General features: G+C 41.6%; 2 protein-coding genes across 2 annotated transcripts in view; both read left to right on the plus strand.

The window, feature by feature from the left end:
• Window positions 1-18,430, plus strand: part of LOC310873811 (small ribosomal subunit protein mS39-like) — a gene marked incomplete at its 5' end in the record, with an annotated part of 79,073 nt that extends 60,643 nt beyond the window's left edge. The window contains 9 exons of the mRNA XM_083786362.1: window positions 13,456-13,484; window positions 13,662-13,768; window positions 14,602-14,680; window positions 15,490-15,580; window positions 16,027-16,112; window positions 16,857-16,996; window positions 17,225-17,266; window positions 17,423-17,581; window positions 18,236-18,430. Of these exons, the coding sequence (XP_083642488.1) occupies window positions 13,456-13,484; window positions 13,662-13,768; window positions 14,602-14,680; window positions 15,490-15,580; window positions 16,027-16,112; window positions 16,857-16,996; window positions 17,225-17,266; window positions 17,423-17,581; window positions 18,236-18,287 (785 nt within the window). The 3' untranslated portion in view covers window positions 18,288-18,430. The remainder of the gene's footprint in view (window positions 1-13,455; window positions 13,485-13,661; window positions 13,769-14,601; window positions 14,681-15,489; window positions 15,581-16,026; window positions 16,113-16,856; window positions 16,997-17,224; window positions 17,267-17,422; window positions 17,582-18,235) is intronic.
• Window positions 18,431-20,268: 1,838 nt separating this feature from the next.
• LOC310873813 (small ribosomal subunit protein mS39-like) overlaps window positions 20,269-26,420 on the plus strand; it is a gene marked incomplete at both ends in the record, with an annotated part of 44,988 nt that continues 38,836 nt past the window's right edge. The window contains 3 exons of the mRNA XM_083786364.1: window positions 20,269-20,314; window positions 21,576-21,682; window positions 25,463-25,642. Coding sequence (XP_083642490.1) covers window positions 20,269-20,314; window positions 21,576-21,682; window positions 25,463-25,642 — 333 coding nt within the window. The remainder of the gene's footprint in view (window positions 20,315-21,575; window positions 21,683-25,462; window positions 25,643-26,420) is intronic.

The following is a 26,420-nucleotide window of genomic DNA, read 5'->3' on the forward strand; positions in this document are numbered from 1 at the left end:
ACAAATTATACAACTAAGTGATTAAAATATACTAGGTACAATTGCAACACTAGTGTATGAATAATAATGAATATGACATTTTAATCTCAAGCTATAAAATCAACACAATATGTTTTGGCGTCTTCAAATTCCTGCCCTCACTTTTATCTTCAATATATACTTTGCTCAGCCAATCATCACTATGGGGTGATCAGTCAATCACAAGCCAAAAGGAGGGGATAGCGCCCCTCTCATTAGCACTCATCATTTACAGCTTTTTCCTCTTTGTGTATCTTCATGTGTTTTTCTAGATTACCACTCTGGGTAAAGCCCTTTTTGCAAATTTTACACTCAAAGGGTTTTTCCCCTGTATGAGTCCTCATGTGTACTTTTAACTCCCCAGTGTGACGGCAGCCCATGCCACAAACTGTACACGTAAATGGCTTTTCCCCTGTGTGAATCACCATGTGTAATTTTAGATTATCCTTTCGACCAAAGCCTGTGCCACAAACTGTACACGTAAAGGGTTTTTCCCCTGTATGAGTCCTCATGTGTATTTTTAACTCCCCAGTGTGACGGCAGCCCATGCCACAAACTGTACACGTAAAGGGCTTTTCCCCTGTGTGAGTCATCATGTGTCGTTTTAGATCACTCGTTTGACTACAGCCCTTGCCACAAACTGTACACGTAAAGGGCTTTTCCCCTGTGTGAGTCAACATGTGTAATTTTAGATTACGCTTTTGACTACAGCCCTTGCTACAAACTGTACACGTAAAGGGCTTTTCCCCTGTGTGAGTCATCATGTGTCGTTTTAGATTACTCGTTCTACTACAGGCCTTGCCACAAACTGTACACGTTAAGGGCTTTTCCCCTGTGTGAGTCCTCATGTGTATTTTTAGATTATCCTTTTGACTAAAGCCTGTGCTCAAAGACAAACTATTTCCTCCCATGTGTTGTATATTGTGTGATTTCACTGTGTTTAAACTTGACTGTCCATCCATGGTCTCATCCCACTCATCACTGTCTTCAGTGATGTCAGATTCAGAACAGTGTGAAGAGAGGAGCTGACTAGTTGGTTGTGATGTTCCATTGACCTCTACATCAGCTTGTGTTGTCATTTGTTGAGATGAGGTGCTGGCTACAGGTTCTATTTGTATGTTTTCATCACCATCTTCGTGTTTCACTGATAGTAATGTCTCTGTTGATCCACCATCCTCCTCTGATCTTTGAAGTAGCTCATCGTGTTCCTCTTTAATCTTTGGAGACGCTGGTTCCTCTTTGATCAGACTGGAGGTTAGCTCCTCCTGTTCTTCTTTAATCTGTGGAGACTCTGGTTCCTCCTGGACCAGACTGGAGGTTATCTCCTCCTGTTCGACTTTAATCTGTGGAGTCGCTGGTTCCTCCTGGACCAGACTGGAGGTTATCTCCTCCTGTTCGACTTTAATCTGTGGAGGCTCTCGATCCTCCTGGACCAGACTAGACGTTCTCTGCTGCTGCCCAGTGAATACCTCCTCTTTACATACAAGGAGGTGTATGGAGTCTAGACAAGATAGAGAAGAGAAACACATTATTACATGTTTGAACATGACATTTCTACTGTTAGGTCCATATCTGTCCTAATGTTTTTTTTATTCCAGTGTGAAGTGTCACACAATTGATGGTTTCTTACCTCAGCGATGCTTAATTTCTAAAACAAGCCTCTCCTTGTTTCTCAAATATAATTTCTCATTAGCTACAACCTATTGCTATCTGGTATATCCACAGAGACTGGATTGATGCAGTTGTGTTCAAACATGTTCAAGCCAGTAACAGTTAACGTAGTAAAGGTTTTACCAACCTGTTCTGTGTAGCTTGACTATTGGTTGTAAAACCATATCCAGTAGTCTGCGTTGGCGGTCAGTTTCTTGCTTGATGTGGCAAGCTTCATCCTCGTACTCTGTTAGAATTCTTCCAACGACTCCAAATATCTCTTCAGCAGCAGCAGATAGTCTCTGGTTGACCAAGGACTTCAATGTTTGTAGTAAAGCCATAACTCAAAACCCAAATAGATTTTTAAATTGAGCAAAAATATTATAAAAGTATGTAGTAAAGTAGAACCAAAACAAAGACTAAATGCTTCAGCTAGTGCAGAGAGGAGAAGTTCAGCTCTTAACAACTAGCAGAGATTAAAGTGACACAAAGCAGACCAAGCTCTTGTTAAATACTAACAGTGGGCCAATCAGAGTGAGTGGGGCGGGGACACACCAAGAACTAAACGGGCCAATCACTGCTCACAACAAAATCTAAAGGTACAGCAGCGTTATGTAACTTTCCTAATCTACCCTGGATTTGAACCGAAATGAAGATAATTTAAATGAATTATATACATTGTCAGTGTAGAATAAAAATTCTCAATGAAAGGATTTTATATAACAGAGTTATTGCAGAGCTGCAGTTTTCAGGGAGTTTGTTCCAGATATATGACACATTGAACTGAATACTATCTTTTTTTTCTAGGATCATAAAGCAAATCTTTCCCAAATGACCATAGAGGTATGAATAGTTGATGATATAACACACGATCAGATGCCCCAAACCATGCTTTATAGACCAGTATAGTACAGTTTTTACAATGGCATTATTTGACACACAGCGACCCAGTGTTAAGATTTAAGAACTGATGTTCAACTTTCTTTATATTTCTGAAGACATTCAGCATTCTGAGTCATCAGAATCTGTTACATAAAACATCTGTTGGAAATAAAACATTTACTCTGACTTTGATGGTGATATTGTGACTGTTAAAGTTCTGAATCCATTATTATATATTATAAATTATATACATTATATATTTTGTATAGGATAAATTCACGATTGATCCTCTCAAGCCCTATTTTATAATGTGTTGTAGATGATGAAAATGGCCGATCTAGAAGCTGAGAATATATTGTAAATGTTCCACCTTTCATCAAAATAGGAAGAAAGTAGCTGTAGTAGTTTTGACATGTTCTGGACATGTAGTTTAACTTGATATGATGGACTCAATAGTCCATCATATCAAGACTAACTGGAAAATAAGCATGGAGAGAAAATCGAGCCCGTCTTGCGTTTAAAGGGCAATTTCACCCGTTTTGCATCTTTTGTATCTTATTTTAAGTTGTTTGGGAAACAAGAAACACTTTTTGTGTGTAATACGTGTTTTTAGATATTTTAGTATTCCAAAGTGCCAATGATGGACACGGGTCTCACTTCCTTCCTGAAGTACATGTTGTCTCAAAAAGACAGCCCTCTCTCTCTCCACAAGTGCAGCAAAGCATTATGGTCATTGTAGTAATCCAGCAGTGAGACCAGTGTCCATGACATCACAGACACTTTGAAATACTAAAATGTCTAAAAACACACATTTCCCACATAAACCCCCCAGGAAAGATATTGTTGCAAAATGGCTGAAGTAAGCCCTTTAAACATGCATGTGTGAAATGTCTATTTGACCATGAGAGAATGACTTCATACAATGACTATTGCTGTGTGCAGTGGGTGCGGTGAATTTAGGATTAGGAATGTGACAAGTTATTTTGTCACCTATCAGATGTTGTCACAGGGATGCTAATTATTTCCCAGTCTAAATAATTTAAATGCAAATGATTCCCAATCCTGTATATACATGTTCCACTCCATTCACACAATACTGTAGGAGTAGGCTATATGCACTCTACTTATCACACTAAAAGGATCACATGCAAATTGTTTGGTCGATCCATTCAGCAATAGGGTTACACACCCTAACCCATTATCACCTGTCCATTAACAATGGGACAGACATGCTCCTAAACATTCCTCAACATTCACATCCCATTTATTCTAACACGGTAGATAAAGGTGGAATTCCTGTATCCTACGACTAGAAATAATAATGCACGCTCCCAGCCTGTGGAGCGATGCGATCAGTTCTGATATCGATAATCTCTGTCCTTTTTTATCAATCTCCGTCCTGAGCACTGTGCATTACTAATTGATTGAACGGAGAACTCCGTTCTACCAGCTCAGGGTGTTATTATTAATATTAATAATAGTTCATTGTTATGTTCTGGTTCCTTTTCCATATTGGCATATGGAATATGCAACAATGATTCAAGAACCCCTGAATCTTGAGAAAAGGGAGTTTATTCAATCCAAAGCCTTCGCTGTCTTTCCTGACAGCGAGGACGGCGCCTTGGGGTTACACATTCACGTCGATCACTCTCACGATAAGATGAGATAAGATAAACCACTGTTGATCCCAGAAGGAAAGTAATTCCGATATCATATCATAGCAGCAACAGCAGTGAGAATGACACAACACAAGAACAGATAAGAGTGTGAAAGTCAAGAACCAAACCGCATAAATAAAAATAATAAAAGACAATGCACAGACCTGCTGGTTAGGAGGAACCAAATGGGTCTGTAACTCAGAGAGAGTACAAATTGGTATGTTTCATTCATACCAATTGTCAGATAACATATCAACTCACGTCCACGACTACTATTATTTTGTCATAGTTTTAACCATCATCACAGTATGACTAAGGGATGTGTCACCATCCTTGCACACAATTGTTAGAAAATGAAGCATTTCTTATTATACGCTAGATCTACATGTAGTCACAGTTACAGGCTATGTACAATGGACAGTATACATTCTGAAACATTAATACGTACTCCTGCCATGTTCAATGTAGAAAGTTCAAGTCAAAGATGTGTAGACTTTTTAATTTAATTAATACTCCTATCATGTTCCTTATAGTAATAGTTTGGCATGCAGGATGTAAAATGAAGCAGTTCTTGTCATTGTATTGTTCACAGTACAAGTTGAAGGTGAAGCACGTGTGTTGTGATGAGCTTTCTGTAATAAACACACAAAGGATGTGTAGCTGTCAACCCTTTATTTGAAAAAGAAGAAATTGCGGACAGTCTTTTTTACAGAGTAAATATCTTCTGTTACAATTTTATGAAGACAACATAATACAGAGAATATAAACATATAATCAAACTAAGTTATTGGAATACAGTATGATGATAATTATGTTAGTCAACACAGAGACAAGTTACAATTGCACCACTAGTCCGTGAATATTAATGAATGTGACATTTTTATTGCTGAAGAATGTGGGCAAACACTGCTTCTCATATTGTTATATCAATATCGGCAGGTCATTATGCAAGTTGAAAATGTATTTAAACAATTGATGTATAGTACATCATGTTTAATGTATCTAGCTGGACTAAATTAATAATTGAAATTAAGTGTCAAGATAATGCATTATTTGAAGAAAAGAAAACTCATCATTTAACAGCTTTTACCTCTTTATGACACATCTTCATGTGTCTTTTTAGACTGCAATTCTTACTAAAGCCTTTTTCACAAACTGTACACGTAAATAGTTTTTCCCCTGTATGAGTCCTCATGTGTAATTTTAGATTATCCTTTCGACTAAAGCCTGTGCCACAAAATGTACACATAACAGGTTTTTCCCCTGTGTGAGTCAACATGTGTAATTTTAGAGTATCCTTTCGACTAAAGCCTGTGCCACAAACTGTACACGTAAAGGGCTTTTCCCCTGTGTGAGTCATCATGTGTCGTTTTAGATCACTCGTTTGAATACAGCTCTTGCCACAAACTGTACACGTAAAGGGCTTTTCCCCTGTGTGAGTCCTCATGTGTAATTTTAGATTACCCTTTTTACTACAGCCCTTGCCACAAACTGTACACGTTAAGGGCTTTTCCCCTGTGTGAGTCCTCATGTGTATTTTTAGATTATCCTTTCGACTAAAGCCTGTGCTCAAAGACAAACTATTTCCTCCCATGTGTTGTGTATTGTGTGATTTCACTGTGTTTAAACTTGACTGGCCATCCATGGTCTCATCCCACTCATCACTGTCTTCAGTGATGTCAGATTCAGAACAGTGTGAAGAGAGGAGCTGATCATCACTAGTTGGTTGTGATGTTCCACAGTCCTCTACATCAGCTTGTGTTGTCATTTTTTGAGATGAGGTGCTGGCTACAGGTTCTGTTTGTATGTTTTCATCATCATCTTCGTGTTTCACTGATAGTAATGTCTCTGTTGATCCACCATCCTCCTCTGATCTTTGAAGTAGCTCATCGTGTTCCTCTTTAATCTGTGGAGACGCTGGTTCCTCTTTGATCAGACTGGAGGTTGTCTCCTCATGTTCTTCTTTAATCTGTTGAGACTCTGGTTCCTCCTGGGCCAGACTGGAGGTTATCTCCTCCTGTTCGACTTTAATCTGTGGAGGCTCTGGATCCTCCTGGACCAGACTAGAGGTTCTCTGCTGCTGCTCAGTGAATACCTCCTCTTTACACACAAGGAGGTGTATGGAGTCTAGACAGAAGAGAGAGAAGAGAAACACATTATTACATGTTTGAACATGACACATCTGCTGTTAGTTCCATATCTGTACTAATGTTGTTTTGATTCCAGTGTAAAGTGTCACACAATTGATTGTTTCTTACCTCAGCGATGTTCATTTCTAAAACAAGTCTCTCCTTGTTTCTCAAATATAATTTCTCATTAGCTACAAACTATTGCTATCTGGTATATCCACAGAGACTGGATTGATGCAGTTGTGTTCAAACATGTTCAAGCCTGTAACAGTTAACGTAGTAAAGGTTTTACCAACCTGTTCTGTGTAGCTTGACTATTGGTTGTAAAACCATATCCAGTAGTCTACGTTGGCGGTCAGTTTCTTGCTTGATGTGGAAAGCTTCATCCTCGTACTCTGTTAGAATTTTTCCAATGACCCCAAATATCTCTTCAGCAGCAGCAGATAGTCTCTGGTTGACCAAGGACTTCAATGTTTGTAGTAAAGCCATAACTCAAACCCAATTAGATTTTTAAATTGAGCGAAAATATTATAAAAGTATGTAGTAAAGTAGAACCAAAACAAAGACTAAATGCTTCAAGCAGTGCAGAGAGAAGTTCAGCTCTTAACAACTAGCAGAGATTAAAGTGACACAAAGCAGACCAAGCTCTTGTTAAATACTAACAGTGGGCCAATCGGAGTGAGTGGGGCGGGACACACCAAGAACTAAACGGGCCAATCACTGCTCACAACAAAATCTAAAGGTACAGCATTAACTGGCTCAATATGGTCCATCATGTTTGTCCACTTTCCCAAACCTTTTCAGCTTGACACCAAAATATACATATCTTGCATGGAAATATACTTTAAAATGTATATATTATTTTGTATATGATAAATTCACGATTGATCCTATCAAGCCCTATTTTATAATGTGTTGTAGATGATGAAAATAGCCGATCTAGAAGCTGAGAATATATTGTAAATGTTCCACCTTTCATCAAAATAGGAAGAAAGTAGCTGTAGTAGTTTTGACATTGATTTTTTTAACTTGATATGATGGACTCAATAGTCCATCATATCAAGACTAACTGGAAAATAAGCATGGAGAGAAAATCGAGCCTGTCTTGCGTTTAAAGGGCAATTTCACCCCTTTTGCATCTGTATCTTATTTTAATGATGTTTGGGAAACAAACTATTTTTTTGTGTGTAATACGTGTTTTTAGATATTTTAGTATTTCAAAGTGCCAATGATGTCATGGACACTGGTCTCACTTCCTTCCTGAATTACATGTTGTCTCAAAAAGACAGCCCTCTCCACAAGTGCAGCAAAGCATTATGGTCATTGTAGTAATCCAGCAGTGAGACCAGTGTCCATGACATCACAGACACTTTGAAATACTAAAATGTCTAAAAACACACATTTCCCACATAATCCCCCCAGGAAAGATATGGTTGCAAAAGGGCTGAACGCTGAAGTAAGCCCTTTAAACATGCATGTGTGAAATGTCTATTTGACCATGAGAGAATGACTTCATACAATGACTAAATAATTTAAATGCAAATGATTCCCGATCCTATATATATACATGTTCCACTCCATTCACACAATACTGTAGGAGTAGGCTATATGCACTCTACTTATCACACTAAAAGGATCACATGGAAATTGGTTGGTCGATCCATTCAGGAATAGGGTTACACACCCTAACCCATTATCACCTGTCCATTAACAATGGGACAGACATGCTCCTAAACATTCCAACACATTCACATCCCATTTCTTCTAACACAGTAGATAAAGGTGGAATTCCTGTATCCTACGACTATAAATAATAATGCACTGGTATTGTACAGTAAAAATGGACCCTGACAGGTCCATTTGGTTCCAGTATACACTCTCAGAGTTAAATTAACATTGATTTTATAGTGTCCCAGAGATAGAAATTCCATTGAAAAGGGGTCCGTAGCCTAATGCATGTCAAACTGGGGGATCCTTGAAATGAAAATGGTAAGAATCTTAGTACAGTGACAAGCAGTTCTTGTCACTGTATTGTTCACAGTACAAGTTGAAGGTGAAGCACATGTGTTGTGATGAGCTTTCTGTAATAAACACACAGAGGGTGTGTAGCTGTCAATCCTTTATTTGAAAAAGAAGAAATTGCGGAGAGTAAATATCTTCTGTTACAATTTTACGAAGACAACATGATACAGAGAATATAAACATAATCAAACTAAGTAATTGGAATACAATATGATGATAATTATGTTAGTCAACACAGAGACAAGTTACATTTGCACCACTAGTCCGTGAATATTAATGAATGTGACATTTTAATTGCTGAAGAATGTGGGCAAACACTAACCTGACGCTGCCAGATCCAAGAAGCTTGCTACACAAATTTGTTTCACAGCTTATTGGGATCTGGGATCACGGAAGCAAATTTGATGACGGGGCTGTTCCTTTTTTTTCAAGATACTTGGTAGATGATTGGATGGGACCGTCAGTCTATCACCGTGTGGGCGTGCAAACACAACCAATCATATTGACGTGTCTATATAGCTTCACGTCCGGTTTCGCACATATCCCGCCCTTAGCTCACGCTGATTGGTCCGGTACGGAACAGATTTTTGTCAGCTCAACTGCCTGAGAGATCCCAGATGAGTGCTGTGTTGGGGAACATGGTTACCCAATACCGCCCTCATCTGGCAGCGTCAGGTTAGGCAAACACTGCTTCTCATATTGTTATATCAATATCGGCAGGTCATTATGCAAGTTGAAAATGAATTAAAACAATTGATGTATAGTACATCATGTTTTAATGTATCTAGCTGGTGTCAAGATAATGCCTTATTTGAAGAAAAGAAAACACTCATCATTTAACAGCTTTTTCCTCTTCATGACACATCTTCATGTGTGTTTTTAGATTGCGATTCTGACTAAAGCCTTTTTCACAAACTGTACACGTAAATGGTTTTTCCCCTGTATGAGTCCTCATGTGTAATTTTAGACTACCCCTTTGACTAAAACCTTTGTCACAAACTGTACACGTAAAGGGCTTTTCCCCTGTGTGAGTCATCATGTGTCGTTTTAGATAACTCGTTTTACTACAGCCCTTGCCACAAACTGTACATGTAATGGGGGTTTCCCCCGTGTGAGTCATCATGTGCAATTTTAGACTACCCCTTTGACTAAAGCCTTTGTCACAAACTGTACACATAAAGGGCTTTTCCCCTGTGTGAGTCATCATGTGTCGTTTTAGATAACTCGTTTGACTACAGCCCTTGCCACAAACTGTACACATAAAGGGCTTTTCCCCTGTGTGAGTCATCATGTGTCGTTTTAGATCACTCGTTCTACTACAGGCCTTGCCACAAACTGTACACGTTAAGGGCTTTCCCCCTGTGTGAGTCCTCATGTGTATTTTTAGATTATCCTTTTGACTAAAGCCTGTGCTCAAAGACAAACTATTTCCTCCCATGTGTTGTATATTCTGTGATTTCACTGTGTTTAAACTTGACTGGCCATCCATGGTCTCATCCCACTCATCACTGTCTTCAGTGATGTCAGATTCAGAACAGTGTGAAGAGAGGAGCTGACTAGTTGGTTGTGATGTTCCACAGTCCTCTACATCAGCTTGTGTTGTCATTTGTTGAGATGAGGTGCTGGCTACAGGTTCTATTTGTATGTTTTCATCACCATCTTCGTGTTTCACTGATAGTAATGTCTCTGTTGATCCACCATCCTCCTCTGATCTTTGAAGTAGCTCATCGTGTTCCTCTTTAATCTGTGGAGACGCTGGTTCCTCTTTGATCAGACTGGAGGTTCTCTCCTCATGTTCTTCTTTAATCTGTGGAGACACTGGTTCCTCCTGGACCAGACTGGATATTCTCTCCTCCTGTTCTTCTTTAATCTGTGGAGACGCTGGTTCCTCTTTGATCAGACTGGAGGTTCTCTCATCATGTTCTTCTTTAATCTGTGGAGTCGCTGGTTCCTCCTGGACCAGACTGGATATTCTCTCCTCCTGTTCTTCTTTAATCTGTGGAGACGCTGGTTCCTCTTTGATCAGACTGGAGGTTCTCTCCTCATGTTCTTCTTTAATCTGTGGAGTCGCTGGTTCCTCCTGGACCAGACTGGAGGTTATCTCCTCCTGTTCGACTTTAATCTGTGGAGGCTCTGGATCCTCCTGGACCAGACTAGAGGTTCTCTGCTGCTGCTCAGTGAATACCTCCAATTTACACACAAGGAGGTGTATGGAGTCTAGACAGAAGAGAGAAGAGAAACACATTATTACATGTTTGAACATGACACATCTGCTGTTAGTTCCATATCTGTCCTAATGTTGTTTTGATTCCAGTGTAAAGTGTCACACAATTGATTGTTTCTTACCTCAGCGATGTTCATTTGTAAAACAAGTCTCTCCTTGTTTCTCAAATATAATTTCTCATTAGATACAACCTATTGCTATCTGGTATATCCACAGAGACTGGATTGATGCAGTTGTGTTCAAACATGTTCAAGCCTGTAACAGTGAACGTAGTAAAGGTTTTACCAACCTGTTCTGTGTAGCTTGACTATTGGTTGTAAAACCATATCCAGTAGTCTACGTTGGCGGTCAGTTTCTTGCTTGATGTGGAAAGCTTCATCCTCGTACTCTGTTAGAATTCTTCCAACGACCCCAAATATCTCTTCAGCAGCAGCAGATAGTCTCTGGTTGACCATGGACTTCAATGTTTGTAGTAAAGCCATAACTCAAAACCCAAATAGATTTTTTAATTGAGCGAAAATATTATAAAAGTATGTAGTAAAGTAGAACCAAAACAAAGACTAAATGCTTCAGCTAGTGCAGAGAGGAGAAGTTCAGCTCTTAACAACTAGCAGAGATTAAAGTGACACAAAGCAGACAAAGCTCTTGTTAAATACTAACAGTGGGCCAATCAGAGTGAGTGGGGCGGGACACACCAAGAACTAAACGGGCCAATCACTGCTCACAACAAAATCTAAAGGTACAGCAGCGTTATGTAATTTTCCTAATCTACCCTGGATTTGAACGGAAATGAAGATAATTTAAATGAATTATATACATTGTCAGTGTAGAATAAAAATTCTCAATGAAAGGATTTTATATAACAGTATATTCCCAGTTTAAATCATTTAAATGCAAATGATTCCTGTCAACTTGTCATAGCACCTGTTTTAACTATCGGTCTGTGTCCCTATTGTGCCCATACTGTATATGGAGATATCTGTAGTATGCAATACCTTTCGTCATCATAGCAGAGTTGTTGCAGAGCTGCAGTTTTCAGGGAGTTTGTTCCAGATATATAAAACAACATAAACCCCCCAGGAAAGATATGGTTGCAAAAGGGCTGAAGTAAGCCCTTTAAACATGCATGTGTGAAATGTCTATTTGACCATGAGATAATGACTTCATACAATGACTATTGCTGTGTGCAGTGGGTGCGGTGAATTTAGGATTAGGAATGTGACAAGTTGCTTTTGTCACCTATCAGATGTTGTCACAGGGATGCTAAGTATTTCCCAGTCTAAATAATTTAAATGCAAATTATTCCCAATCCTGTCTATACATGTTCCACTCCATTCCCAGCCTGTGGAGCGATGCGATCGGTTCTGATATCAATAATCTCTGTCCTTTTTTATCAATCTCCGTCCTGAGCACTGGGCATTACTAATTGATTGAACGGAGAACTCCGTCCTACCCGCTCAGGGTGTTATTATTAATATTAATAATAGTTCATTTTTATGTTCTGGTTCCTTTTCCACTCTCACAATAAGATGATATAAGATAAACCACTGTTGATCCCAGAAGGAAAATAATTCCGATATCATATCATAGCAGCAACAGCAGTGAGAATGACACAACACAAGAACAGATAAGAGTGTAAAAGTCAAGAACCAAACCACATAAATAAAAATAATAAAAGACAATGCACAGACCTGCTGGTTAGGAGGAACCAAATGGGTCTGTAACTCAGAGAGAGTACAAATTGGTATGTTTCATTCATACCAATTGTCAGATAACATATCAACTCACGTCCACGACCACTATTATTTTGTCATACTTTTAACCATCATCACAGTATGACTAAGGGATGTGTCACCATCCTTACACACAATTGTTAGAAAATGAAGCATTTCTTATTATACGCTAGATCTACATGTAGTCACAGTTACAGGCTATGTACAATGGACAGTTTGCACTGTGTAACATTAATACGTACTCCTGCCATGTTCAATGTAGAAAGTTCAAGTCAAAGATGTGTAGACTTTAATTTAATTAATACTCCTATCATGTTCCTTATAGTAATAGTTTGGCATGCAGGATGTAAAATGAAGCAGTTCTTGTCACTGTATTGTTCACAGTACAAGTTGAAGGTGAAGCACATGTGTTGTGATGAGCTTTCTGTAATAAACACACAAAGGGTGTGTAGCTGTCAATCCTTTATTTGAAAAAGAAGAAATTGCGGACAGTCTTTTTTACAGAGTAAATATCTTCTGTTACAATTTTATGAAGACAACATAATACAGAGAATCTAAACATATAATCAAACTAAGTCATTGGAATACAGTATTGCACCACTAGTCCGTGAATATTAATGAATGTGACATTTGTATTGCTGAAGAATGTGGGCAAACACTGCTTCTCATATTGTTATATCAATATCGGCAGGTCATTATGCAAGTTGAAGATGTATAAAACAATTGATGTATAGTACATCATGTTTAATGTATCTAGCTGGACTAAATTAATAATTGACATTAAGTGTCAAGATAATGCCTTTTTCACAAACTGGTTTGTGAAAAATGGTTTTTCCCCTGTATGAGTCCTCATGTGTAATTTTAGATTATCCTTTCGACTAAAGCCTGTACCACAAACTGTACACGTAACGGGTTTTACCCCTGTGTGAGTCAACATGTGTAATTTTAATGCCACATTATGAATACAGCCCTTGCCACAAACTGTACACGCAAAGGGCTTTTCCCCTGTGTGAGTCCTCATGTGTACTTTTAGACTACCCTTTTGACTGCAGCCCATGCCACAAACTGTACACTTTAAAATAAAGTTTGTGATATTGATCCTGTTCTCTTTTGCTGTCTCTCTTTCATTTTCTCTCCAGTCCTATTCTTCCTCAACGCCATGAGAATAGTAAGTATGTTTCCCCTCTGAATTCACCTCTATCCATCCATTGTCTACAATAATGTATTGTAGACAATGGATGCGCTGGAGGGACCCCCATACAATAAAATTATGTTTGAATGGCATTTAAACTTATTTTATATTGAATGAATGTCTGTACTGAACTGTGTGTTTGTCATCTGTCAGTGTCTCGACACCAAAGACATGGAGCATGCCTACAGACTGCACAGCCTGCTGGAAGTGGGGGAGAACTGGAGGCTGCTGGGGGATTCCTACCAACAGAGTCTGTACTAGTAAGCATCAACCCTCCACCACACTGGTCCATAAAACCATCAACCCTCCCTCCACACTGGTCCATCCATCCATCCATCAACCCTCCACCACACTAGTCTATCCATCCATCCATCAACCCTCCACCACACTAGTCTATCCACCCATCAACCCTCCAACACACTGGTCCATAAAACCATCAACCCTCCCTCCACACTGGTCCATAAAACCATCAACCCTCCCTCCACACTGGTCCATAAAACCATCAACCCTCCACCACACTAGTCTATCCATCCATCCATCAACCCTCCACCACACTAGTCTATCCATCCATCCATCAACCCTCCACCACACTAGTCTATCCATCCATCCATCAACCCTCCACCACACTAGTCTATCCACCCATCAACCCTCCACCACACTGGTCCATAAAACCATCAACCCTCCCTCCACACTGGTCCATAAAACCATCAACCCTCCACCACACTAGTCTATCCATCCATCCATCAACCCTCCACCACACTAGTCTATCCATCCATCCATCAACCACCACCATGAAGAGGTGGGTTTTCAGACTACAGCGCAGTAGATTGGGAGTGAGTCTGCAGTTCTGATTGCAATGGGGAGTTTGGAGCCAGAAGGAAGAAGAGTCTGGGACGTTTTCACCTTTTTTTGTTTTTGTTTTGATTGTATTGCTGTATTGTTGTACTGTTCTTTCTGCTTTGGCAATGTAAACGTATGTTTTCTCATGCCAATAAAGCCCTTTGAATTGAATTGAATTGAATAGTGACTGATGACAGTTGTAAAATCAACCCCCCCCCCCCCTCTCTCTCTCTCTCTCTCTCTCTCTCTGCAGTGGTCGTTTCTTCAGCCTGCTGTGTATGATGGAGCAGATAGACGTGGTGTTGAAGTGGTACCGGCAACTCGTCCCCTCGGTCAGTATATATACAGCACACTGCTGCCTTGCCCGAGGGTTCAACTCGTCCCCTCGGTCAGTACACAGCACACTGCTGCCTTGCCCGAGGGTTCAACTCGTCCCCTCGGTCAGTACAGCACACTGCTGCCTTGCCCGAGGGTTCAACTCGTCCCCTCGGTCAGTATATACAGCACACTGCTGCCTTGCCCGAGGGTTCAACTCGTCCCCTCGGTCAGTACACAGCACACTGCTGCCTTGCCCGAGGGTTCCCGGTGTCCAACCCGCCCCGGGAGGCATAGAACACATAGAACACTGTCAGGCAGAAACCACGTAACCACCTCCATGTTTCAAATCGCCCTACTTTGTAGCACAGAAGCAGCAACACCTAGTGTCGCGACACTGATATTGAACTAATGAAAAGTATTAACAATTCATAACTTGTGACTAAATCATAAATGGATCCATCAGAACATCTTTTTTTTTTCATATCCTGAAAAGTTTTGGACATACCCCACATATCCCACCCGACAGTGACCGTAATTATGCTGATTTCTTTCAGATTGTTCGGCCGGTAATGATTTTATAATTCAACGTTGGAGTTGTTAAAAGTCTCTCTCTCTCTGTGTGTGTGTGTGTGTGTGTGTGTGTGTGTGTGTGTGTGTGTGTGTGTGTGTGTGTGTGTGTGTGTGTGTGTGTGTGTGTGTGTGTGCAGCGCTACTACCCGATCCCTCAGGGAATGATAATTCATTATTAATAATAATTAAAAGTCTCTCTCTGTGTGTTTGTGTGTGTGTGTGTGTGTGTGTGTGTGTGTGTGTGTGTGTGCAGCGCTACTACCCGAGCCCTCAGGGAATGAGGGACCTGCTTCAGGCCGTGGACACAGACGGTCGCCTGGACCTTCTGCCCACCATATGGAAAGGTAACTTAACCGGGAACCCCTTTTGGTGTTTTAAGCATTATGTTATACTTTAGCTAGTGAAAAATAGCAGTTCTAAAACGGGTAGTCCAATACTTGATTCTGATTGGCTGGTTACCGTCACGTGACCGGTGTAAATTCCACCGATAACCCACTCCTTCAATCACTGGGGCTACTTGCCCCAAGGCACCAACCAGCACATCGGGAGCAATCAGGGGTTCAGAGTCTTGCTCAAGGACACTTCGACACTAACTCTGGGGGAGCCCAGAGGGTTTGAACTGGCAACCTTGCGGTTCCCATCCGGCCACTCTACCACCTGAGCCCGTGATATATTTTACTACATGATATGTAGTGATATATTTTACTACATTACTTTTACTATACTGTTTTTCTTCCTGTGTGTTCTGTCAGGCCCTTGGTCATGTGTTGTTCTTCCTGTGTTCTGTCAGACATCAGGGCTCTTGGTCACGACAACAAGGCAGATTTGGTGGAAGAACTGCTGTCCCTGATGGCCAGAGAAAACCACAGTCCTGAGGTGAGTAGGGAAGCCATGAATGTTGACACAGACAGACAGACAGACAGACAGACAGACAGACAGACGGGCACAACGGGTAATGCATAACCTTGTGGGGCACACATTACTGTAACAAGGGGGACAGTAACACTGTGTGTGTCTCTACAGGTGGACATTAGGGGGGTGTACGAGGGGACAGTAACACTGTGTGTGTCTCTACAGGTGGACATTAGGGGTGTGTACGAGGGGACAGTAACACTGTGTGTGTCTATACAGGTGGACATTAGGGGTGTGTAGGAGGGGGACAGTAACACTGTGTGTGTCTATACAGGTGGACATTAGGGCTGTGTACGAGGGGACAGTAACACCGTGTGTGTCTCTACAGGTGGACATTAGGGCTGTGTACGAGGGGACAGTAACACCGTGTGTGTCTCTACAGGTGGACATTAGGGCTGTGTAGGAGGGGACAGTAACACTGTGTGTGTCTCTACAGGTGGACATTAGGGGTGTGTACGAGGGGACAGTAACACTGTGTGTGTCTCTACAGGTGGACATTAGGGGTGTGTAGGAGGGGGACAGTAACACTGTGTGTGTCTCTACAGGTGGACATTAGGGGTGTGTAGGAGGGGACAGTAACACTGTGTGTGTCTCTACAGGTGGACATTAGGGGTGTGTAGGAGGGGGACAGTAACACTGTGTGTGTCTCTACAGGTTGACATTAGGGGTGTGTACGAGGGGACAGTAACACTGTGTGTGTCTCTACAGGTGCAGCAGTCCTTCGCAGCCTGTGCCCTGGACATTAGGGGTGTGTACGAGGGGGAAAGGAGCAGACTGGAGTGGAGCAACTCTTCTCTGTCCCACGTCACCACGCTGCTGCTACGAGCCACCATGACACAACTGGCCTGGTGAGGATGTTTTGAGCTACGTAGATCGGCTATTTTTGCCACGACAGTAATATGCAATGTGGCGTGGCCCTCCTGGAGTGAGTGTGTAAATATTATATTGGCCCTCTCCATCGTCAAAGTTGCCCACCCCTGGGAAGGACTGTCGATGGTTTTTTGTTTTTGTTTTTGGTCTTTTCTTTATTAAATTGCCCCCCCCCCGGCCCTAAATCTGTGTTGGTTTCTCCACAGGGGGATGTTGGAGCGTTTCAAGACTAAGAACAGAGTTCCTACGTGAGTATGAACAGGTGTTCCCCGTGCAGCTAAATGATCCAAATGGACCCTTATATAGATCTTTAACTCTTGAGTGTAAAATGAAACCAAAAATGGACCTGTGAATGCAGAATAAATAACGCCGACTTCCTTCATGTCTTCTATCTCGACGTGCAGCGACGCCATGTTGGGGGAGTTCCTGTCGGTGTGCGTCAGCGATGGCGCCCCCCAGAGGGCGGTGGAGCTGGTGCAGTTCTCCGCATCCTTCGGCCTCCCGGCCACGCCCACGCTGGCCCAGCGGGCGCTCCGGGAGTTTGACCTGACGCCGGAGCAGAGGTGAGGCCTTTGAATGTCAACCCGCTGAAATCAACTGATCACAAAGGATTTCCCTGAGCGCGGCACGGCTGCAGCTCACCGCTCCTTGGCTGCAGCTCACCGCTCCTTGGCTGCAGCTCACCGCTCCTTGGCTGCAGCTCACCGCTCCAAGAGATGGGTCAAATGCGGAGAAAAAAATTTCACTGCGGCAACGTGTGTGACAAATCGTATGACTTTGACTAGCTCACGATTCCATTCCGACTGTCGGGCGGAATTCACCCTCAGAGTAAAAATAATAATAATAATATATATATATATATATAAATATATTGACAGTTTTGTCAACATAAAAACTAGACTAAAATGTTAGGAAGGGACTGGTGGGCAAGAGATCCAGTATAAGTAATTTTATTGGTTGCATGCTGAAAATATCCGATCTACAAGCTTGTAGATCGGATATTTTCAGCAAGTGTAAAGTCATTACGACGGCACCAAGGCCCGCCAAAATACATTTTAAATGAACTGTATAGATTTAGTCGACTAAAATCGTGTGATGTTTAGTTGACTGAAACTAAACACTAAAACATTCCAGGTGACTAAAATGTGACAAAAGCTAAATGAAAACAATTCAAGAGACTAATATATAATGAATAAAAACTCCTCCCATGCATTCAGGTCCACAGTGTGTGAGCTGGAGAGAGAGGCGACTGCACAGACTACAGACTGAGGAACAACTGGTGTCTTCACTCCTCCATATACCCGCTGGTTCCCAACCTGCGGCCCTGGACCCCCTTGGTGGATCGCCATTAACCCATTCTGACCTGAGATCAGATTCTAAAAATGTCTTCCACATCCTGACAGTTTTCTGAAAAAGCTATGTTTCTATGTCAGTGGTTCTTCGATTTCTCAAAAAATAGCAGACCTACAAGCTTGTAGATCTGCTATTTATCAATAGCTAAAGCATAACATAAAGGGGTACCCGACCGAAATGGGTTAAAGTGGGGGGGGGGGTATTTTCTGTTTGTTTGGAGGGCACTTGTGGGCAGTCATTATTATTGTAACAAGACAAGTCGAAAATATTCAACATGGAAGAAATGAAGTTAAAAAACAATTGAAAAAGTAAAAAAAAAAAATAGCTAAAATAGCCTATTTACAAGTAGTACTTGTACATTGTCTTTGCGCGTGTGTGTGTGTGTGTGTGTGTGTGTGTGTGTGCGTGTTTTTTTTTGTGTGGGGAATTTCTCTCAGCCCACTGTTGTCTCAGCATGTACGGAAACCAGTGCTGTGCACAATTATACTGTCAAAGTGTAAATTCTATGCTATTATTCTGATATTTCATGCATATTTGGGGGTTGGGGGGTGGGGCGGTTCTTGACACGACAACATTATGGAAACCATAGTATCAGTCAGTTCATGTTTTTCTTTTTTCTTTTTTTTTAACCGTTGTGCTGTACATAAAATGAATAAAGTTGGGTGAGGGAAAAACCTCAGCTGTATTTCCTACTGTATCCCCACGCCTACGTTTAGCTGTATTTCCTACTGTATCCCCACGCCTACGTTTAGCTGTATTTCCTACTGTATCCTGACCTGAGGACGCATCAGCTATTGAAAAATCACACCCGAGTGATGTGGGCGCTCTTATCATCGAATACATCATCTCGTTCTGGCCAATCACAATTTGCGTCCTCACTTTTGTGTCATCAATGTTTGTGTTCACACCGTTTTCTTTTTTTTATGATGTATGATGATGTACAGTGATAAGAGTGCCCCTCACTGTAATTGCCTACCGAACCACCATCTGAAAATCTGTTCCAGAAACAAAGATTTGAGTTAAAAACGTTGGCTCTGAAAGATATATATTCAAAGATTTGCACCACATTTTCACGACTTTTAAAAAATAGCAGACCTACAAGCTTTTAGCGCGCCACTCGGTGGCGCGCTATGAGCTTGTAGATCTGCTATTTTGCAATAGCTAAAGTATAACGCAACGCTTAAAACACCAAAAGGGGTTCCCGCCCGAAATGTGTTAACCAAAGCGCTTCACGTACATTCATACACCGATGGCGGAGGTAACCATGTGTGATAGAGTGATATAGCTGGGATCCATGGCAGTGATCTAGTTGGACAATTCATTTAGCAAATAAATAAGCCTTGTGATCTAGTTGGACAATTCATTTAGCCTTGTGATCTAGTTGGACAATTAATTTAGCAAATAAATAAGCCTTCTGAAAACTGAAACCGTTTTGTGACATTCAATAAATGTAAACATGTTCTGTGATTCAGATTTAATAGTTAAAAGGAGAACAGAGTCAGAATAGATCAGTGCATCTGTAATCTACTAACTACTTCATACTTGGTGTTGGTAATCGATTGGTCTTGTCTGTAGAGGGAGCAAGTGAGAGAGCGCGGGCTTGTTGTTTCATTCTCATACTGCTGACAGAGAGGAAACACTGTGTCCAGCTTTCTTACTGAGATCTCCCCTTTTACAGGTATAAAATGAGTATTTCTGTTCATGACTGATTACAGTGTTGTAGCCCTGGAACATGACTGCCATGATCATTATCAATACGAGAGTCATGTTTACAGGGCTAACAGTGTTGTTATGATGTGTTGTGTATATCTTGAGTGAACTTTGTGACCAAATATAAAATGTTTTGAAAGTATTATTTTGAGAGTTTGGATCATACAGTATGTGGATTCAGTGCACAATGCAGCACAACGTGGCCATGCTACATGCAGTGTACAACGTTGCTAGTGTGTGTGTGTGTGTGTGTGTGTGTGTGTGTGTGTGTGTGTGTGTGGGGGGGGGGGGGGTAACTTGTATGCATTCATGCAGGCAAGAGAATTGAGAGAAAACGAGTGGTTTTGCAATTTGCATATGAAAATAATTAAGAGAAAACGATTTTGTGTTTATGTTATTGTGAGAAAAGAGACATGTTATTATGCTTAAAGGGGTATTGACCTGCATGTGAACATAATTGTGTATTGAAAACCTGCACAGAGAAAAGTTGGTTTTGCAATGAAACATTGTGACTATGTTAATATTTCTGAACTAAAAGTGACAATAAATGATTCTCATACTGCTGACCGAGAGGAAACACTGTGTCCAGCTTTCTTACTGAGATCTCCCCTTTTACAGGGTACTACACATGCAAGGCACCAACCTGCACATCGAGAGCAATGTAGGGGTTTGGACGCGTCTCGCTCAAGGACACTTCGACACTAACTCTGGGGGAACCCGGGATCGAACTGGGAACCTCACGGTTCCCATCCTGCTGTTTCTACCGGCCACTCTACCCGCTGACCCACTGCCGCCCCGCTAAGTATTCAAGTAGTCAGTCGGCACGACTTGATTTCAGTCGGTTGGATTCCATGTAAGCCGGCTTGTCTTAAATAATACAAGCTAAATAACGAAAATAGCCGATCTACAAGCTCACAACAACACGTCAGCGTGGTCACCTTTATACTGCCTTGATTGACAGTTGACATGGGTTGCCATTTCCGGGTTGCCATGTTGGCTGGGTTACACTAGCAATGTAATGAATTGAATGGAGGGCAGCGCTGGCCTAAAGGTTTGTAACCCAAAGGTTTCCGGCTTTCAGACGTGAAGCTATACAGGGAGGAGTGACCGACAGTATGAAGGCCTTTTCAGACGGGGAGCGACTGATGGTAATTCATTTTTCAATGAGAGGCGGGTGATTATGTTTGGAAGGTGAGATTCCCGTGAAGTTGTCAAGGGGGGGCTCGTTTTGTGCGCTACGTGTCCTTTAACCCATTTTGGGGCGGGAACCCCTTTTGGTGTTAGCATTATGCTATGCTTTAGCTATTGAAAAATAGCAGATCTGCTAGGTCTGCTATTTTCTGAAAAATCGAAGAACGACGGACATAGAAACATAGCTTTTTCAGAAAACTGTAGAAGACATTTTTAGAATCTGATCTTAGGTCAGAATGGGTTAAACACACACATGCACGTGTGCGCCCGCGAGTCCGTGTCATGAAGCTGTTGTCTCTCCAGGAACGGCGGTCTCCTTGGAGACGACCCATGACCTGCTGGACCTGCTGTGTCTCCACGGTGACAGAGACCCCATGCCGGAGGACGGACGGCCAGAGACGGAGAACACGGTGAGCTTGGAAAATCATTTCCACAGCATCAAAAAAACTGTCGACTAAATTAACCATAGATTCATAGAGTCAACTAAAACCACCTGACATTCCAGGTGACTAAAATGTGACTAAAACCGTGCGTACGCCAAAAAATGGGTGCACGCCGAAATTACCGAAAACTTCGACATTTAACATTTCCGCCAAAGCTTGAAATTGAACTTGACAAAGTTCAAAAGTCACGTCTGGTCGGGAGCTGTCGTGCGCTTTGTCCTCACCTGTTTTTCTGTCGTAGAACAGTGGAGCAGCATTGTTTGACCAGCTGAGAGGCTGTCACAGGCATCTAAACATATGTTTTCACTCCTAAAATGTTAATATAAAACGGTATGTGTATATATATGTAAAAAAAGAAAAAGAGAGATTTCCAACTTTACAAGTAATTAAAATCGCGCAATTAAAAACAATATAACATGTTTACAATGTATTAGAGAGATGAGATGAGATGAGCAGGCTATAGGCGTAAGGGGCTTAATCATTCACCATTTAAATAAGTGCTTTGACAGTTCAGATAAAAGCGAGATCATTTTCGGGGTTCGGGAGGACGGGACCGCGGCGTGCGTCGCCAACACATACCAGCACACATGCAAGCGGCAAGCCTTCATCCATATGTTTATGATTCGTTCATCAATGATCAAATCACTACATAAACGTTGATTATGACTGCCTTGACGACATGATAGCCTATCTCTCATGCAGGCATCACTCACCCACAGACAGGACTTATCACAGCAGTGCGCAGTCTCACGCCTTCGCCGTGCACTGCGCACAAATGGGTAAAATGAATATAGGCCAGCCTACAAACGTATTCCACAGGGTAGGCCTACAACTTTATTTAATTCATGCAGGTGTTCGTTCTTTATTTATTTAACAACACACCAGTTAGTTGGGCTTGCAAGTTGCGTGTGCGTGCGTGTGTGCGTCTGTGTGTGTGTGTGTATGAGAGGGGGGTGAGGCAAGGCACGGGAGAAACGTATTTTTTCCCTGTAACCATGGTTTCCAGTTGTTCATGTCGCAAAAACCAGGGCGAGGCTTGATTTCATAGGGCGTGCCAGATAGATTTCAGCCGTCACATTTATTAACGTCGGAACGAAATGAAGGAAGAATCAGCTGTTTGTGATCACTTTATAAATGCCGTGGCGACGTGGGTGTACTACGAAACCCACACTCGAATTTGGGGCAGATTTTACACTCGATTGATAAATGAGGGCCTATGACTAAAACTAAAATCAAATGTTGCTTCCAAAAACAACACTGGTGGCTGGTGCTGAATGTTTAGCTCAGGTTTAGGGGATGGAATTGGAGTGAAACGTGATGTATAATAATAATAATAATAATAATAATAATAATGATGTATACATCATGGTTGTGTTCCAGTGCAGTACAGTGAAGTACAGTGAAACGTGATGTATACATCATGGTTGTGTTCCAGTGCAGTACAGTGAAACATGATGTATACATCATGGTTGTGTTCCAGTGCAGTACAGTGAAGTACAGTGAAACGTGATGTATACATCATGGTTGTGTTCCAGTGCAGTACAGTGAAACATGATGTATACATCATGGTTGTGTTCCAGTGAAGTACAGTGAAGTACAGTGAAACGTGATGTATACATCATGGTTGTGTTCCAGTGCAGTACAGTGAAGTACAGTGAAATGTGATGTATACATCATGGTTGTGTTCCAGTGCAGTACAGTGAAACGTGATGTATACATCATGGTTGTGTTCCAGTGCAGTACAGTGAAGTACAGTGAAACGTGATGTATACATCATGGTTGTGTTCCAGTGAAGTACAGTGAAGTACAGTGAAACGTGATGTATACATCATGGTTGTGTTCCAGTGAAGTACAGTGAAGTACAGTGAAACGTGATGTATACATCATGGTTGTGTTCCAGTGCAGTACAGTGAAACGTGATGTATACATCATGGTTGTGTTCCAGTGAAGTACAGTGAAGTACAGTAAAACGTGATGTATACATCATGGTTGTGTTCCAGTGAAGTACAGTGAAGTACAGTGAAACGTGATGTATACATCATGGTTATGTTCCAGTGCAGTACAGTGAAACGTGATGTATACATCATGGTTGTGTTCCAGTGCAGTACAGTGAAACGTGATGTATACATCATGGTGGTGTTCCAGTGCAGTACAGTGAAACGTGATGTATACATCATGGTTGTGTTCCAGTGAAGTACAGTGAAACGTGATGTATACATCATGGTTGTGTTCCAGTGCAGTACAGTGAAGTACAGTGAAACGTGATGTATACATCATGGTTGTGTTCCAGTGCAGTACAGTGAAACGTGATGTATACATCATGATTGTGTGCCAGTGCAGTACATTGAAAAATAAAAACTAAATAGACGATCTACAAGCCCACAACGTGTTGCTGTTACGTTTCATGTTTCATGCGACTGCTCGCAACCGTTTGTTTGCAAGGAGTTGCGTGGCGAATCATTGGTCCAGTTTTGGGCCTTAGATGTGCCATTTTTCGGCTTTAGGCTTTCCCGTTAAAAATGCCAAAACATTTGTAAGAAAGGCATTCGTAAAATCGTCGTCCTGAAACATAAATGTACTCACTGTAGTTAGGGCTGCGAATCTTTAGGTGTCCCACGATTCGATTCCGATTCTTGGGGTGACGATTCGATTCAAAAACGATCTTTTAGATTTTTCCGATTCTCGATTCAAAAAATATTTTTTTTCCGATTCTAAAGCAGTTTTTTATTTTTATTAAAAACAATTAAATAGAATTTTAGCATGATTTACTCAAGTCTTCTGGCATGAAAGCAGAGTACATTTAGTAAAAAGCTTGTATAATTGTAAAGGTTTTATCAACTGAATGATTTAAACACACAAAGGTTAAATCCAAGAGTAAGAACATGTCTCATTTATTTAGCTTGCACAAATTTGAACCAGTACAAAAGTTACAAAATCTCTTCTCACTCAATACCAGAACAATACATTAGTATTAAAACGGGTGTAAAATAAATACAATTGGCAGGCTTAGCTTAGCTGGTAGTAAATTCACTATGCAGAAACCCAGGCCATAATGCATTGCATGCACAGGTAGTACCTGTGCATGTTTTGTTTTTTTTCTTTTTGCACAAATGTACCTGTCAGGTACAGGTAGGTACATTTGTGCAAAAATAAATAAAAAAAAGAATAAAAAGAATAAAAAATAAAGAAATCGATTTTTGGAAAATGAGAATCGATTCTGAATCGGACAGCATTAGAATTGCGATTCTAACTCTAATTGATTTTTTTGACAGCCCTAACTGTAGTGTGTGTGTGTGTGTGTGTGTGTGTGTGTGTGTGTGTGTGTGTGTGTGTGTGTGTGTGTGTGTGTGTGTGTGTGTGTGTGTGTGTGTGTGTGTGTGTGTGTGTGTGTGTGTGTGTGTGTGAGAGTGAGTGAATTTTTATTTTCGTGTCTTGTCCTAGACCCATCCCTTACGGGATTATAAGACACCAACAACATAAATAAACAATATCACGTTCACTTCCCACACAAAAGTTACACAAAGTATTTGATCAAAACAAAAACTGAAGCATTATCAATTATCATAAAATAAAATACATCACATATAAGTTTTCTTTGTCCGTATGTCCAAAGCTTTCTCTATATATTCTGCTAATGCAAATGAAAATCCATCTCAGTCGCTCTGCATCACTTAACCACATCAGATCTATATTTTTACATCTGTTAAATAACTTTTGACGTAGCTCATGATGTGTGTCCGTGCCCAGGCCCAGGAGGAGTCCGGGGAGGAGGCGCGGAGGAGGAAAGGGGGCCCCATCAGGCCGCGTCGGGGCCCCTCGGAGCCTCCGCCGTGGAAGGAGAGCGACAACAACGCAGAGAGGATCTTCAACCTGCTGCCAGAGAGAGACACAGCATGTTACTCTGCTCTGATCAGAGGCATGGTGAAGGTAGGAGAGAGAGAGACATTCAGAGACATGGTGAAGGTAGGAGAGAGAGACATTCAGAGGCATGGTGAAGGTAGGAGAGAGAGAGACATTCAGAGACATGGTGAAGGTAGGAGAGAGAGACATTCAGAGACATGGTGAAGGTAGGAGAGAGAGACATTCAGAGGCATGGTGGAGGTAGGAGAGAGAGACATTCAGAGGCATGGTGAAGGTAGGAGAGAGAGACATTCAGAGGCATGGTGAAGGTAGGAGAGAGAGACATTCAGAGGCATGGTGAAGGTAGGAGAGAGAGACATTCAGAGGCATGGTGAAGGTAGGAGAGAGAGACATTCAGAGGCATGGTGAAGGTAGGAGAGAGAGACATTCAGAGGCATGGTGAAGGTAGGAGAGAGAGAGACACACAGCATGTTACTCTGCTGTGATCAGAGGCATGGTGAAGGTAGGAGAGAGAGAGACATTCAGAGACATGGTGAAGGTAGGAGAGAGAGATACATTCAGAGGCATGGTGAAGGTAGGAGAGAGAGAGACATTCAGAGGCATGGTGAAGGTAGGAGAGAGAGAGAGAGAGAGAGACAGCATGTTACTCTGCTGTGATCAGAGGCATGGTGAAGGTAGGAGAGAGAGAGACATTCAGAGGCATGGTGAAGGTAGGAGAGAGAGATACATTCAGAGGCATGGTGAAGGTAGGAGAGAGAGAGACATTCAGAGGCATGGTGAAGGTAGGAGAGAGAGAGAGAGAGAGACAGCATGTTACTCTGCTGTGATCAGAGGCATGGTGAAG

Source organism: Protomyctophum parallelum, assembly GCF_964188405.1.
Source record: "Protomyctophum parallelum genome assembly, chromosome: 16".
Lineage (NCBI taxonomy): Eukaryota > Metazoa > Chordata > Actinopteri > Myctophiformes > Myctophidae > Protomyctophum > Protomyctophum parallelum.